The sequence below is a fragment of the Typha angustifolia genome, chromosome 14 (assembly GCF_048772165.1).
Source record: "Typha angustifolia cultivar Huaian chromosome 14, ASM4877216v1, whole genome shotgun sequence".
NCBI classification, from domain to species: Eukaryota; Viridiplantae; Streptophyta; class Magnoliopsida; order Poales; family Typhaceae; genus Typha; species Typha angustifolia.
The window spans coordinates 466,062-479,845 of NC_133252.1; the positions used below are offsets into that span (position 1 = coordinate 466,062).

At 38.7% G+C, this 13,784-nt stretch overlaps 4 protein-coding genes across 8 annotated transcripts; 2 read left to right on the forward strand and 2 right to left on the reverse strand.

Moving 5' to 3' along the window:
• The first annotated feature begins 1,693 nt into the window (after positions 1-1,693).
• Positions 1,694-5,627, forward strand: LOC140776500 (ubiquitin-conjugating enzyme E2 13-like). Its single transcript, XM_073120229.1, has 6 exons — positions 1,694-1,914; positions 2,015-2,117; positions 3,280-3,377; positions 3,464-3,564; positions 4,420-4,497; positions 5,403-5,627. The coding sequence occupies exons 1-6, from the start codon at positions 1,866-1,868 to the stop codon at positions 5,478-5,480; spliced, it is 507 nt and encodes a 168-aa protein (XP_072976330.1). The 5' UTR covers positions 1,694-1,865; the 3' UTR covers positions 5,481-5,627.
• Positions 5,628-5,855: 228 nt separating this feature from the next.
• On the reverse strand, positions 5,856-6,675 carry LOC140775609 (uncharacterized). Its single transcript, XM_073118990.1, has 2 exons — positions 6,551-6,675; positions 5,856-6,159 (listed from the first exon to the last, which is right to left on the reverse strand). Exons 1-2 carry the CDS (start codon positions 6,673-6,675, stop codon positions 5,856-5,858), a joined length of 429 nt encoding a protein of 142 aa, XP_072975091.1.
• Positions 6,676-7,282: 607 nt separating this feature from the next.
• LOC140776604 (uncharacterized) lies at positions 7,283-12,340 on the forward strand. 5 transcript variants are annotated; one of them, XM_073120355.1, is made up of 6 exons: positions 7,485-7,625; positions 8,070-8,272; positions 8,847-9,060; positions 9,512-9,848; positions 10,264-11,187; positions 11,275-12,340. In XM_073120355.1, the coding sequence occupies exons 3-6, from the start codon at positions 8,983-8,985 to the stop codon at positions 11,415-11,417; spliced, it is 1,482 nt and encodes a 493-aa protein (XP_072976456.1). In that variant the 5' UTR covers positions 7,485-7,625; positions 8,070-8,272; positions 8,847-8,982; the 3' UTR covers positions 11,418-12,340. The 5 variants fall into 5 exon arrangements, with proteins under 5 accessions (XP_072976455.1, XP_072976454.1, XP_072976452.1 ...); XM_073120354.1 differs by lacking the exon at positions 7,485-7,625 and adding an exon at positions 7,283-7,396 and having other exon boundaries at positions 8,070-9,060; XM_073120353.1 differs by lacking the exons at positions 7,485-7,625; positions 8,070-8,272 and adding an exon at positions 7,338-7,396.
• On the reverse strand, positions 12,204-13,235 carry LOC140776606 (cysteine-rich repeat secretory protein 55). Its single transcript, XM_073120357.1, has 2 exons — positions 12,883-13,235; positions 12,204-12,791 (listed from the first exon to the last, which is right to left on the reverse strand). The coding sequence occupies exons 1-2, from the start codon at positions 13,206-13,208 to the stop codon at positions 12,350-12,352; spliced, it is 768 nt and encodes a 255-aa protein (XP_072976458.1). The 5' UTR covers positions 13,209-13,235; the 3' UTR covers positions 12,204-12,349.
• Between the last annotated feature and the right edge of the window lie 549 nt (positions 13,236-13,784).

Below are 13,784 nucleotides of genomic sequence, written 5' to 3' on the forward strand. Positions count from 1 at the left end.
CATATCAATTCACTTTCTTTCTCCCAGTCAATCTCTCATCCTTATGGCTCAGCTGTATAGTTTTATCTCCAATTGGTGTGAGTGGTAGTGTCTGTATCTCATTCTGCTTTCTTTATTTTTTTCTCTGTAGATTGAGATAGACACCAGCGGATTTCTGGTGGATGGTTCTTCTTTTGGCAAACGGTAAGTGTGAAGTGTGAACCAATCTCCATCCATCTCTGCCACTATGAAGGTCGAGCAAGTTTGCCTTTCTCCTTTTCTTTTCCTAGTAGGCCCCACGACAACCATACTGCTGTACTATGGCAAACAGGTGTTGACGTGGATGATAAAGATATAACCGGGCTATTAATTAGCACTAATTAGTGGTAAAAGCCACTTTATTTGATTAGTTTCTTCAATGTCTAGGCTTAATTGGGTTACTATTTATCAATTAATAATTTACGCTCATCCAAACATACGATTGGTGCATACGAACATCTAAGTTTCATTTCGTAATTTGAAAACTGAGCTGATAAGGATGGAGGCATCAAACCAATCTGGGAATTGGTGGACCCTTGTCTTGTGACTGACTTGCCGAGTTATCATCTTGCTATTGGACAAGATTCTGAGCTAGCCTACTAAAAAGATCATCAAAAAGGGACTTTATATTTTAAAGAAAAAATAATCATTAAAATGAGTGCTAAATTTGATGCCTAGCCGAGCGTGAGTTGGATAAAGAATGGTCAAGATTTACTGGGAATGATAGTTGTCAACTCTTGAGTTTGCTTAGAAATGGGTGGACTGGACCCTAAAAGACATCATGATTCGATGATGAGACTCGTGAATGCCATATTTACTCCACATGCAGCATTATAGGAATTCGTTCCTCCCCTCAAAAGAAAAACAAAGAAATGAAAAAGAAAATAAAACAATGCTCAAATATAGTATGGGTTCCACTTCTTAGAAGAGATGACCTAGTTATCTATTGTATAATTAATATACTGGCTCATGATTACTAAAGGAAAATTTTAATGTATTAGAGTCATCTATCATTTTGCGAAAAACCCTAGTTATTTTTTGAGTACTTAGTGTGGTGAGATGTAGGGTGGGTAGAGATTTCTCTCTTTTATAGGGAGCTCAAGCTATACTCCTTTCAACTTATTGGTTTCAGCCCACGGGAATAGGTTCTAGAGAGAGGGTGAGAGATTTAGGATGTTTTGCTACCATCTATATCGGGATCTAACGAATGGAGGTTCTTTTTTGCCCATCCGAGCATATTAATTATTGTTTCCTTCCCGATTTGTCTCCAAGCTTGTTGCTTTTTTAGTTTACTTAGTTATCTTATCGTAATTAATTGTTGGTGGCCAATGTTCATGCTGGCAGTATTCATTATTGAAGCTTCCTCCTAGTGTCCTACCGATTGCAGGACTGTAGTGTTCGAATTTACAGTGAACACGATAGAACTAGCATTTCTTTTTTGTCTTTGTAATATCTTCTGGATGCCCCCACTTAGGTTGTTACTATGGCATTTTCTTTGTTATGCCATAAAAGATTATCAAGTTGTAGTTGTGTATCAAGCTTATATCAATTTTATTGATATTAATAAAGTGTTCTTTGCCTAAGAAAAAGAAAAAAAAATTTCCTATGATGGAGTTGTACTAAAGAAATTTACCAAAAGCCACTTACCGTATATTTCTCTATTTATAAGTTGCATACTTTCATTTCTCCTCCTCCTCGGTCTCTCCTCTCATCCTCTGTAGACTACCCATTTCCAATCCTTGTATAGCCCACGACCGTGTCGGCTTCAAAGGTCGCTCTCTTACTCTTCTACACGGTCGTTGGGATTCGAGGACGTTCTTCTCTCTCCTTGCGTTTCCTCCTCTGCCATGGCGGCCAACAGCCAAGCGAGTCTCCTCCTTCAGAAGCAGCTCAAAGGTGCCGAATTCTTGAACCAACTGGCTTCGATCTCTAGGGTTTTCTGCGGATTGTGGTCGATCCGTGGTTGAGGTTTTTTTTTCCTTTGTTGTTGGATCAGATCTTACCAAGAATCCGGTGGATGGCTTCTCCGCTGGGTTGGTTGACGACAGCAACATCTTCGAGTGGAGCGTGACCATAATCGGGCCCCCGGATACGCTATAGTGAGTGAATCCCTCTCGTAGTTTGGATTATGGATTGATGCTCTTGGCTCTAGTTGTCATATTGGATCATCTTTCTTGTTATTGGAGATTTGGACTGTTTGTAGATCAATTCGTTGTATTGTTTGGGTGGTGTTTTATTGACATGTTCTGCAATATAGGGCTTTTTTTCTTGCTAAAGTTGGAACCTTTATTTCCTTTCTTGGGGCTTTAACGGGGTACACTCAGGAGAAGAGGAGTTTGTGTTTATGCCCCTGAAACTTGCTTTCTTTCTTCATAAATTTCTCAAATCTTGATAGTTGTTACATAGTTATATGTACCTTTTCTGCTTTCTTTTTAAAAAACTGGAAATTATTCTGCTTTTAATGCTTGATGGCATCTGCCTCAGAGGAGATTTCCCTGAGGATGGTTTCCTTATTTCTGTCTATGTGATCAATTGTGTCCAAATTTTCTTTCTTCGTTTCCTTCCTTGTTATTTACAACTTTCAGTTGTTAGGTTGCATAAGATCTGCCTCTTATTTTGACTTATACAGACTGTGAAGTTATGGTGTCTTTCATGACTCATTGCTAAAGCATGATAAGATCCTTTTTAAGTGATCAAATGATAACTGAATAGAGAGGAGAAGGAGAAGGCACCGTATCATGGTCAGGAATCCATTTGGTTAACTTTCAATAAACTTTTTAAAACTATTTTTTTCTCATAGCTTCTTGGACATGATTAAAGCGAGGAGAAAGTAGATGAAAGTGTGCAGGAAGGAGAAAATGAAGAAAAACAATTGGGATTTTAAGGGGGTCGAAGGAGTTTCGTGCATTGCGATGATTATTTATGAGAAAATTCAATGAGTATTGTTATTCATAGTTTGCAGTTGAGATTTTTCTGTATGTTTGATGGTTCGTAGAAGTCGAACATGTATCATTCAAATGTTAACTTCAGGCTTTTATGTTGAGCTGTTCTTGTAGTTAGAACCCAAGAAAGTTGTTATTTTAGATCATTTAAAAGATTGCTAGATCACAGCTTCACCATCTTATTCTGCTCTTGATTTGTTGTTTCCGAGACAAAGCTTGAAAAGATTTATGTACTTTATTGTCAGTTGCATTGTGCAGACTTGTTTCTTGCTTTGGTTCTTACAGCGTTTTAACTCCAATTTTATGATCCTGGTTGCAGTGAAGGAGGCTTTTTCAATGCTATTATGAGCTTTCCAAAAAATTATCCTAATAGTCCACCTGCGGTTAGGTTTACATCAGAGATGTGGCATCCTAATGGTTAGTTATGAGTTTGTCTTCCTGTTTTTATCTAGCTAATCTCATTATTGAGGTCTTCATATTGCTCGGTCGTCACACTCTTTCAGTTTATCCCGATGGGCGAGTTTGCATATCTATTCTTCATGCACCTGGGGACGATCCAAATGGTTATGAGCTTGCAAGTGAACGCTGGACGCCTGTGCACACAGTAATAATTAAACTTTTCTGGTGTTCAAGTTTTTTGCTTCTCTGCTTGCTGTCTCTATAGCCTTTCTTGTAGGTCATAAAAGTTATATCTTTCTGTAAGGAGAGAAATATGGTACACTAGATATGTGATTCAGTTAATGAAATAATCAAAATTCTTGGTAAACAAATATGAAGAATCTATGTTCAGAATGATGTATAAAATGTTATGGCCCATCAAACTCAAACTAGTCAATTATTTAAACTTAATTTAGGAGGAAAAGATTGTGATTTGCCTTGTCCATTAGTTGGCATATCAGGCAAGAGAACTCAAAATAAATGGAAAAGCTATCAAGATTTTCTATGATAGCTAAAGTACTCTTGCAAATGGAGCTGTAGCAATAAGGTGGGATTACGAGGTAAACAGAGCTCATGACAAGCTAGCTGGGTCATGTAGGGAATAGGTCTACTATTGTCGTAAGAGAATACGTGCTAAAGTTTGTTAAGCGGAAGCCTTAATATGACCTGGGCTCTTGTGAAACCCTACTACTGATGCTAAATAGATTAGGACTACTATCTTAGTATAAGTTCTAATACTACAGAAAGTAGGGTTCAATGGTCTTGTATCCCTGGAAACATTTTTGTACTTTTCTTTTCCTTTTCAGACTGTTTTTTATGTTGCCAATCATCTTTAACACTATAAATAGAAGTAGCCATTCATTTCTCCAGTTTTATAAGTTGTTCTGACATAGATAGCTTAGATTTGTTACGGTGATAGAACCGCTCTGAACTTCTTGTGTCGATGATATTTGTTGGTGGTCACAACTTGGATGAGATTTTAATCGTTCTATATGTTAAATTTTTTTTACTATTAATGCAGGTTGAGAGCATTGTGTTGAGCATCATTTCCATGCTTTCAAGCCCCAATGATGAATCTCCTGCAAATGTTGAAGCAGCTGTAAGTAGAACACTTGTCTTATCTTTGCAATTTCTCTCTTCACTTCGATTCAGTTTATTTATCAGAGACACCTTTTGGATGAATCTGATACTTAGAATGTATAACAAGCCTTGGACAGATAAATTCGAAAGTCAGGCCATTAGACAATCGACATACCTTAAGTTTATTTGACCTGCTATTATATGTCACTTATATCGAACTATTACCCCTGAAGTTTCTTTCGGTTTTTAATTGTCAACCATTATTAATAATGCATAAAATCGAATATATGACAGCATTATAATTTAAACGTAGTTAAGGTAACTCAACTACTTCCAGGATACTCCTGATGCCCTGTATCTTGTCCATTGTCATAGATAAACCTATTGATGCTCTGCAAAGTCTTAGTCAAGGTTGGAAAATAAGCAATTGTATGATAGAGAAGCTGCAATGTTCACAACTAATACTTGCTTTGAGAACTGATAAATACTCTTTAAGCATAAACATCCTCTAAATTTTACGATCTGTTTTAATTTCTATGGGTTGAGAAATCCAATTTGAATTCTAAATAATTTATTGTTCGAAGGCGAAAGGATGACATGGGAGAGTTATCCGTGCCTGGTGTATTTCTTCCTTCAGTTGGTGCGTAGAAACTATTAAGCTAACAGAGAAAGGTCAAAGAATAGACAAAAACATAAAACAAGCCAATTTTTCCTATGCTCGATTTGTTTTGTTGGTTTGCTGAGAAGAAATGATGTAACTTGTTGTGATGGAAAGCTCGAATGATCATATGTTTCTATTATTCTATATAATTATCGACATATCTCTGATTTATTCTTCTCAGCGTCATTATCTCTCTTCATATTTCACCAAATCTTCTCTAACCCAAACTCTTTTTTAAACCCCCTCTTAATTGCTTGTTGCAGAAGGAATGGAGAGAGAGAAGGGCTGAGTTCAAGAAGAGAGTCAGCCGTCTTGTGAGAAGATCACAAGAGATGCTCTGAGTGAGAGAGAGCTTTTGAGTTAATGTTCCAAGGAAAATATTAATGCAAAACTTTGTACTCCTTTTGCCTTGAAAGGATATTTATGAGGGGAGAACCTTTTTAGTAGCTGCTTCTATAATAAACCATTCGTCCCATTTTAGATCATTAGATCTAACATCTTTAGAGAAGTAGACTGAGTGATGGTCACTTTTGTTAAAATTACTTCCCCAATATATAGGTTATAGCCTGGCTACACAATACGTAGGCATTTTATTAATTATAGCGAAAAAATTCAACTTGTTTATATTAAGTAGAAACGGAAACTCTAATTAACTTTTTCACTTTATTAGTCATAAGTAAAAGAACTTATTTGGTGCATCTAAATCCAGAAATTTACTATGGAGTCTGACGTGGCTCGTTGACGTGGCTCCCCAACCTTACCACGATCCCATCGATGTCTCTAACGTACCCGACCTTTTGCCCCCAATTCTTCGCCTCCGGTGCGCTTACCGGGATTGCGCCGTTCTCCACCGCTCTTCGGTACGCCGCGTCCACGTCCGGGTAATCGAAGCAGATCTCGACTGGGCCCCTCTCCCAACCCGACTCCGGTAACTGCACTGCCCCAGTTATCGCATCCGTCTCCCTTTGGTGCACCGGTGTGAACGCGATTGTAGTCGGTCCACTCTCCAACTCGGCCCACCTAACTCACCACCAACGAACAAATTACAAATTACAAATAACAACCCTACATTTCGACCATATTACAAATAAAACCTCTCTTTTCATAGTTTACAATCTTTTTTATAAAATAAGATAAATTAAGTTAGTAAAACACTAAAAAGACATGAATCTCACAACATTTACCAATTGAAAATGCGCTATTAATTCAATCTCTAATCTCAAATTTTATATTAGATGAATGTGGTAAAGATTAATTTAAGACATATAAAAATATTATTTGAATTGAACAAACGATGCTTGTTAAACTAATTGAGCTTAACTTAAGAGTATTTGTTTATTTGCAATTTAATTAAAACATAGGGAGTTACTAAACTAACTAATTAACAAGAAAGCCAAAGAGGAAGAGATACTTGTGGGACTCATCAACGCGACGGACGTTGTAGCCAAAAGCGGTGGAGTAGAAGGCGACGGACTTGGCTACGTCTCTAACGTACACCACTATGTACGCTAACGCAGGGCTAAGGTTACGTGCCATCTCTCTCTCTCTCTCTCTGACTCTAAACTTGGATGACAATTGATATGAGTGAGAGGAAATATGAAGTAAAGATGGAGGGGGGGAGATGAATGGGACGAAGGCAAGAAAGGTGGCGGCCATGCACGCGGTAGCCATCTCACTTGCTTCCACGTCGACTATTGACTCCATCCTAAATACTACTAAACCCGTATGGCCATGCCCATGGCCATGATTGCCGGCGATTTCCGGGCTTTGCTGCCTCACCATGGGGGCCCAAGATGGTCTCGTAACCCATGGCCTTTTATATTTATACCCTCCGAAGATTTTTATTCGTATTTCTTTCGATAGTCGTGGGATTTTTATAAATACTCTTTAAGTTCTTTTTTAATTGTTGGAAGTTAAAATATTTAGTGATTTAACACGTGAGAAGAAGTGGATATTTGCCCTCCTAATAAAAAATTATGAAATATTTGTTCCATCTACCAGTAGACCAGTAGACCGGAGGTTCACCGTAACGGAGTGCTTGCTTCATCAAATCAGAACCGTCCGTTACCACGCATTATGTACCGCACTTGCTGTTTACTACTGCACCGCCAGATCAGCTAACACGCACAATAGACAGTGTGGGAAGTGAAAACTCTTGCCTTCTCAAGTGCAGAAATGTTTATTTTTGGGTACTTGGCACCAGTGTAGTGGAAGATATGCGGATGAAAGAATTAATAATTTCCTACACTCGTTACTGGTAAGGGATCCTCCCGTTAAGTAATAATTAGTGTCCTCTTTCTTCTTCTAGTACGCGTACACAGAGAGAGACAGAGCGAGCGATCATGGCTTCTGCTTCTACGTTTCATCTCTCTCTTACTTCGATTTGTTGAGTCGAGAGCTCTCATGGCTTCAATCTCGGTGGAGTCCATGGAGCTCGAAGGGAAGCGCAAGGACGGCTCGTGGCACCCTTGTCGCGTCTCCTTGAGGTCATCTTTTGTCTAATCTTCAATGCTAGCTGAGACGATTACTAGGTTTTTGTTTGATTCCTAGTGATTCTACCGATTGGCTCTGTGTTTTACTTCGAATGCATGCCTTTGCCATCGATGAGAACGGCGTCGACTTTGTTAGGTTTTCCTCGCATTTCTTCGTTCTATTTTCTCTTATATGCATTTGGTCTGCCTTCATTCTTCATGATATGACGGCTTTCGTATATCTAAAGCAAGAATGTGGTACTCCAATATCCCTTTATGGTCCACACTTACTTATGTACCTGGTCGGAAAGGAGGAGTGATTTAAGAATTAAGATTGAGTTGGAGGTTAATTTTTTTCTTGCGAGTTTCGTGTATTAAGTGAAAATGTTCCCAATCGCTTACTCTTGTCTTGATTTATTGCGCTTCGTTTTCATGATTTTTGCTTCAATTAAATGTCAGAATGTTATAATTTTTGCTGAGGGCTTGATGTGGGAACTTGAGGGATTGATGGAGGAATCCGTGACCTTGAAGCTCATGCAATCGAAGAATTTACTGGACATCTTGGATGCACGTGAAGATATTAAGTGCAATCTCTTTCAGAAAAGGGAGTTTTTGCAACTTTGGGCCAGGCCCTTGATTAAACCTCCTTGAGTCTGATGGAAGTACATATTTGAGTTGTTCAATTACTTGTATACGATTCTCTATGCCCTTTTAAGTTTTTATTTAGGCACATTGGTACTACTCTTGTGGTTGGAACAAGGAATTTGAAAAATGGATACAAGATTTCCATTTCTAAATCAAGGGATCTAATAACCATACAAAAGTCTGATGATTTGCATAAACAAGTGTGGAAGTTTAATTGCCGGTTCATATTTACCTCTTTGGACTATCAATGCTTGATAATTCAGTGGAACAATTGACATATGAAATTTTAGCAGTGTTAAGGCCCTCATGAAATGGCAATGGTTGAGTAAGTTCTTGTCATCAAGCAACTTGCATGCATGTTTATATGCGCATAAGGGTAACAGCTAGTATGCCAGCAAAAATTGCATTCATTTTGGTTTCTCTTGAATCTCTCTAGCTAAGAGAAATGTGTAGACAAAAGTTTATTTGCAATTTGATAGATACTGCTTATGTATCAGAAGATCTTTGCATGTACGTTATCTTTGTCACCTATAACAGCTTCATTTGGCATACCACACCTATATGCTGAAGAGATAGCTGTTTCCTCTGCAGTTCCAGTAGTGCTACTTTGGGTGTTATTCTGGACTTTGTGAATTGCAACGAGGAGGATATTATATCCACCAGAGAAGATGCTTTAGCACGCTTGCGTTTCCGCTCCACTCCTCTCCAAGGCACTAAGTGTTCAGAGATGAAAGAGGGTGAACTTGTCCTCGCAATGCATGAGGGGCAATCTAGGATCCTGTTCTATGATGCTGTTGTTGAGAAGGTATGCTTCTCGATGAACTATTTATGTACTGCAATATTTATCAAATCCTCTTCTCCACCCTTTTGACCTCTTTATGACATCTTAGAAATAGGAGGAACTTGTGAACTCTTACAGTTGTTGTGTGAATTCTAGGCTGAATTTTGCTTTATTTCTGGGTTAACTTGCTAATTTTGATTTTTAATGTGGCATCTTCCCTCTGTTGAGAGATTATAGCATGTAAAATGTAGTAACTCGATTGGTGTAAGTTGTTCAAAGTGCTGAAAGTTGAGACACAGGAGGAGCAAAAATAAATAACCTTCTTTCCTGGTTTTTCTTCTTGTCTTCATCGAAATCCATTTTGTCTTTTAAGGGCTGCAGTTAAACCCTCATTGTCCAAGCTCATTGCATTTGCTTCCTTGTATACAGCTTTACTGTCTATGCCAATTACAGATATTGGTCTGTTTGTTTGCAGATACACAGAGTAAAACACTCAAATAGAGTTTATTGCAGATGTACTTTTAAACTCAAATGGCATAATACCAAGCTGAAGGAGGATACAGTGACTGTTCCATCTAAGTCAATCATGAAGCTCTCTGATAAGGACATTGACAGTCACCCAGTAGTTGCTGCATTCTTGACTGCTTTAAATCCTGACGTTGATGTCGAGTTTCCCTCGTCCTGTTCTCTTTTAGAAGAAACTAACTGTGAATTTGAGCTTCATGGAATGTTGGAAAAGCAAGTAGAAGAGATAAGCAAATTAGCTGATGGATTGGAATGCTCAGAAGACACTATTTTAGGACTTATGAAAGGTATGACACTGCAACTAAACTTTTATTGATTGATAGAGGGAAAAAAGGACAGGCAGGGAGATCATTATAGGACTCTAAATTTATCAGAGAAATAAGCAGTAAGCAGCTTAATCTGTTATTCACCTATCTTTAGCACAAAATAAATAGTATCAATACTGTGCATGCTATAGTAATCCCATTGTGTGTTAGTGAGACTTTAGATCTTTTGCTTTTAATTACCACAGAGTACTAGAAGGTTTTATTTTTAATATTTGGACGACCGAAAGAGTATGCAGTAAATTTTCCACTTGATTTATATATCTCATCAGTTTCAAGTTAGAACTTTAATGGATGTTATTGAAGCTGCATTCTTATATTTATTTTTCATAGATTGATAAGCAATTTATACATTTACTAAACTATTTCTTGTGTACAGCTAAGCTGAGCGGGCATGGACAGAGCAAAGCGACTCTTGCTTCCCACTTAACTTCATTAAGTAGACCCAATGGATTGAGAAGATCCACTAGAAGCCTGAATAAACAATCTGAGGTGGAAGTCAAAGAACACATGGATGTGCCTCTTCTCAGTCCTCTTGCTGCTCGTGCAGCTCTAGCCTCCTTAGTACATGAACTGCCAGTGGAATCAGAATTTCCCATCTATAAAATAGAAAAGGAATTTCACAAGGTTCCGCTCTCAACAGATCTCAGGGATCAATCTTTGAATGGGAAAGGGATATCTCTGATGTCCAAGTCCTCTTTGAAGGACAACTCTTTTGAAATTCTACATCCATTGGAAAAGTCAATTAGTGATTCACTTTCAGAAACTAGGGACCTATCTATATCATGTGTTTCAAGCAGCAGGGAGGAGGCAAAGAATTCTGACTTTGAGAAATGTTCAAATATGTCCACTTCACAGGAGAAAGCAGCAGAAGCATCCAAGGAGCTAGAAGACAAGAAACTGTGTAAACTAACAGTCTCAAAGCATTCTAGAAATTTAGTTGCAGATGACAAGAGTTGTCCCAAGGCAGCTACTAGAAGGTTAACTCGTTCCGCAGCACAGAGAGAAATGCTAAATTCAACTGTTGAACAACAAGGGGCTGCAAATGGCGAAGTTGCTAGTTCTGTTAGCACATGGTGCACACAATCTGTAGATGAAAAGGAAAGGCACGAAGGAAACACCAAACAGGACTTGTTGATGAGCAACTTGACTCAAAATGTACAAGATCTTTATACAACTGAAGGGAACGAGAACAAGAAAAATTTGTCGGTTTCCTCATCTGCTGATACAAGTTCCAATGTGATGCCAGAGAGCAAAAGGATTAGAGCATTCAGTAAAATTGCTGTTAATGAAGAGAATGAAGGTGTTTATTAATTTATTAATGTTGCTTTGAACTAATATAAATACCTTTGATTTTTGATAAACTAATATGCATATTGCTTCTTGGTAGGTATTACTTCTCTGGATGCTGAAAGTCAACCCTCTCTAAAAAGGAAAGCATCTGCTCCTAAAAACACTGCACCACGATTTTCACCACGGCTTAGGTTCCTCCCAAGAACACGTTCACAAGTGAAGAGGTCACCAGTTTGTTGAGCAAACATTAATTTAACATAACTAGAAGAATGGAGATGATATAGGTATCAAATGCATTCCTCATGTACAGGCGTCTGCGAGCTATTGGATGTTAATGTCAAGCTGTATGTTTTGTTTTAATTTTTGTAGCGCTGACTGGCCATGAACTTGTATAGATGAATGACAGTGGAGTGGTAATAGCAAGCATTCCTCTTGTATATGCATTTTGCTAGATTCTGGATGCTACTCTAATTTTTCTCCTTTCCTCTATTTAAATTCACACACCATGATACATAGGGGCAACCATTTGCGCCTGGTAATTACCTGTATCAAAAATGGACGAATCTGGTAAGAAATAAACATGGTATGGCAGAGAAAATTTTGTGAACTCCCCTCACAGCATCATATGGATCTGGGCAGTCCGGGAATTTTGCGTTACCATGCATTTCTGATGCAAGAACTAAGAAATAGATCCTACTTGGGAATTGACTCAGAATTTTTATTTGTATATATATATATATATATATATATATATAGATAGATAGATAGATATAGACATATGGATATCTGTTTTGCTGATAGTGAATGCTTTGAGTTGCTGAAGAAGAATCAATTCTGCAAGGGCTGCTCTGACTAGTAGTTGGTTCTCTCTCCATTTGCAGCCATTGACTTACTTTTCCTAAAAAGAAAAGGTTTTCCATTTTATGGATCTCAAATGAAGTGCATAAAGATAACCTTAAAATCCACAGTACTAAAGTAGACAACATGGAATCACATATATTATTCTCCACTAAGGATATATCACTATGCACCAGCCCAAGTCATCATTTATTTAAGACACACACACACACACACACACACACACACACACACACACACACACACACACACACACACACACACACACACACACACACACACACACACACACACACACACAGAGATTGATATTCTTATGGGTGCCAGATGAACTTGGAATACTCTCCCTGTGAAGTGACAACCCCATCAAGAGGAAAATAAAACGGATAGATCTCATAACGCACGGTGCAGCTGCTATAAAGAACCCGACACCCTTTCCTAAACCGGCAGTAGTCGGGAAACAGCTCCACCGCCGCCGACAGGCACTGTGCGCAAGTCAACGGCTGGAGATCCCTCGTACACTGTGCAAGTCCATAAATGGTAATGTACGGCGTGAACTTGGCCTCCTCCCTCCCTAGTCCACCGTTCCCGGGAACCACTGCATCTGCCTCGACTTTCCTCATCAGCTTCCCCACGGCCTTGTCGAACGCCTCGGGATTCGTGGCGTTCTCGACGTTGATGAGAATTAGAGCATAGCTTGTGTCAGACTGCCCGACAAAGTTGTCGGTGTCATACCGCATGAAGCAGTAGTCATACCTGTTATAACGTAAAATGAGTAAAACTATCGACCTCAGCCAGAGTTCTACTATTATATCAACTTAAGCCTTCAGAGAAATTAGTGAGTTACCAGATCCTCGCATCTGACTTTCCTGGACAAACCAGAGGGAGCTGCTTAGCCGCGTCAGTGAGGCAAGTCGAGCAGTCGCCCTCACTGACGTCTCCTCTGCATTGCGCGAGCCCGTAGATTGTATTGTTACCTTTACCGTAGGAAGAGATTGCGAAGCCGCCGCCAACTGAAGCCTTGGCAACAAGATCGGAGAGGACATAGTTGATGTTCGACCTTATTTGGCCGCCGTTGTAGCTATCGCTGCAGTACTGACCATTCGGGTCGGCGGCCAAGCAAAGAGGAAGCAAGAGGGAGAGAAGGAGGAGGTGATATACTAGTGGTGCCATTGCTTGGTAATATGATGTTTTTTAAGTTTGAGGTATACTTCCTGTGTCATATATAGATGATCATTGCAGTCTTATTTGACCATCAATTAGTTCCACTTAGCTGTTGCAATTACTGAAGGCTGACCATTCGAGTGTCTAGATATGCATCACTAAGTCAGCTTCTAGATTTCCTCAACAAAGAAAATAAGAAGTCAACTTCTAGATTGAGATATTGCTCTCCTCTTATCTCCTATGGTCAGTGGATGTGTGCATGATCCATTATTGGGCCCTCATAAATTAGGTACATTTGCATTATTTATTCTTCAGAGTTTGAGAATACTTTTCTAATACTGAGGTAGCCTAACTCCAAAGTGATCATGGTTGATTTGTTCATCATCATCATATGACAGTTTCTTCCTAGATCTGTTGTTCTGTGAATATTTCAATGGCTTGAAGGGATTTAATATACTGATTGGAAGCACCACAAAAGAATGTGACCCAGTTTTCAAACTCTTCAGTTTTAAATTAAGATGAAGGATGTCAGAGAAAACAAAGTAGGTTTAACAGTTATATTAATAACAATAATACTAATTAATA

What these genes read in the sequence shown, in the direction of transcription:
- LOC140776604 (XM_073120351.1), top strand. Translation starts at nt 7,543, where the DNA reads ATGGCTTCAATCTCGGTGGAGTCCATGGAGCTCGAAGGGAAGCGCAAG. An exon ending in CCTTGTCGCGTCTCCTTGAG is followed by an intron (nt 7,626 to 8,846) that starts GTCATCTTTTGT and finishes TTTCCTCTGCAG; the next exon opens with TTCCAGTAGTGCTACTTTGG. An exon ending in TATTTTAGGACTTATGAAAG is followed by an intron (nt 9,849 to 10,263) that starts GTATGACACTGC and finishes TCTTGTGTACAG; the next exon opens with CTAAGCTGAGCGGGCATGGA.
- LOC140775609 (XM_073118990.1), bottom strand. Translation starts at nt 6,675, where the DNA reads ATGGCACGTAACCTTAGCCCTGCGTTAGCGTACATAGTGGTGTACGTT. An exon ending in CGCGTTGATGAGTCCCACAA is followed by an intron (nt 6,160 to 6,550) that starts GTATCTCTTCCT and finishes GTGGTGAGTTAG; the next exon opens with GTGGGCCGAGTTGGAGAGTG.
- LOC140776606 (XM_073120357.1), bottom strand. Translation starts at nt 13,208, where the DNA reads ATGGCACCACTAGTATATCACCTCCTCCTTCTCTCCCTCTTGCTTCCT. An exon ending in AAGTCAGATGCGAGGATCTG is followed by an intron (nt 12,792 to 12,882) that starts GTAACTCACTAA and finishes ACGTTATAACAG; the next exon opens with GTATGACTACTGCTTCATGC.
- LOC140776500 (XM_073120229.1), top strand. Translation starts at nt 1,866, where the DNA reads ATGGCGGCCAACAGCCAAGCGAGTCTCCTCCTTCAGAAGCAGCTCAAA. An exon ending in GCTGGACGCCTGTGCACACA is followed by an intron (nt 3,565 to 4,419) that starts GTAATAATTAAA and finishes CTATTAATGCAG; the next exon opens with GTTGAGAGCATTGTGTTGAG. An exon ending in CTGCAAATGTTGAAGCAGCT is followed by an intron (nt 4,498 to 5,402) that starts GTAAGTAGAACA and finishes TGCTTGTTGCAG; the next exon opens with AAGGAATGGAGAGAGAGAAG.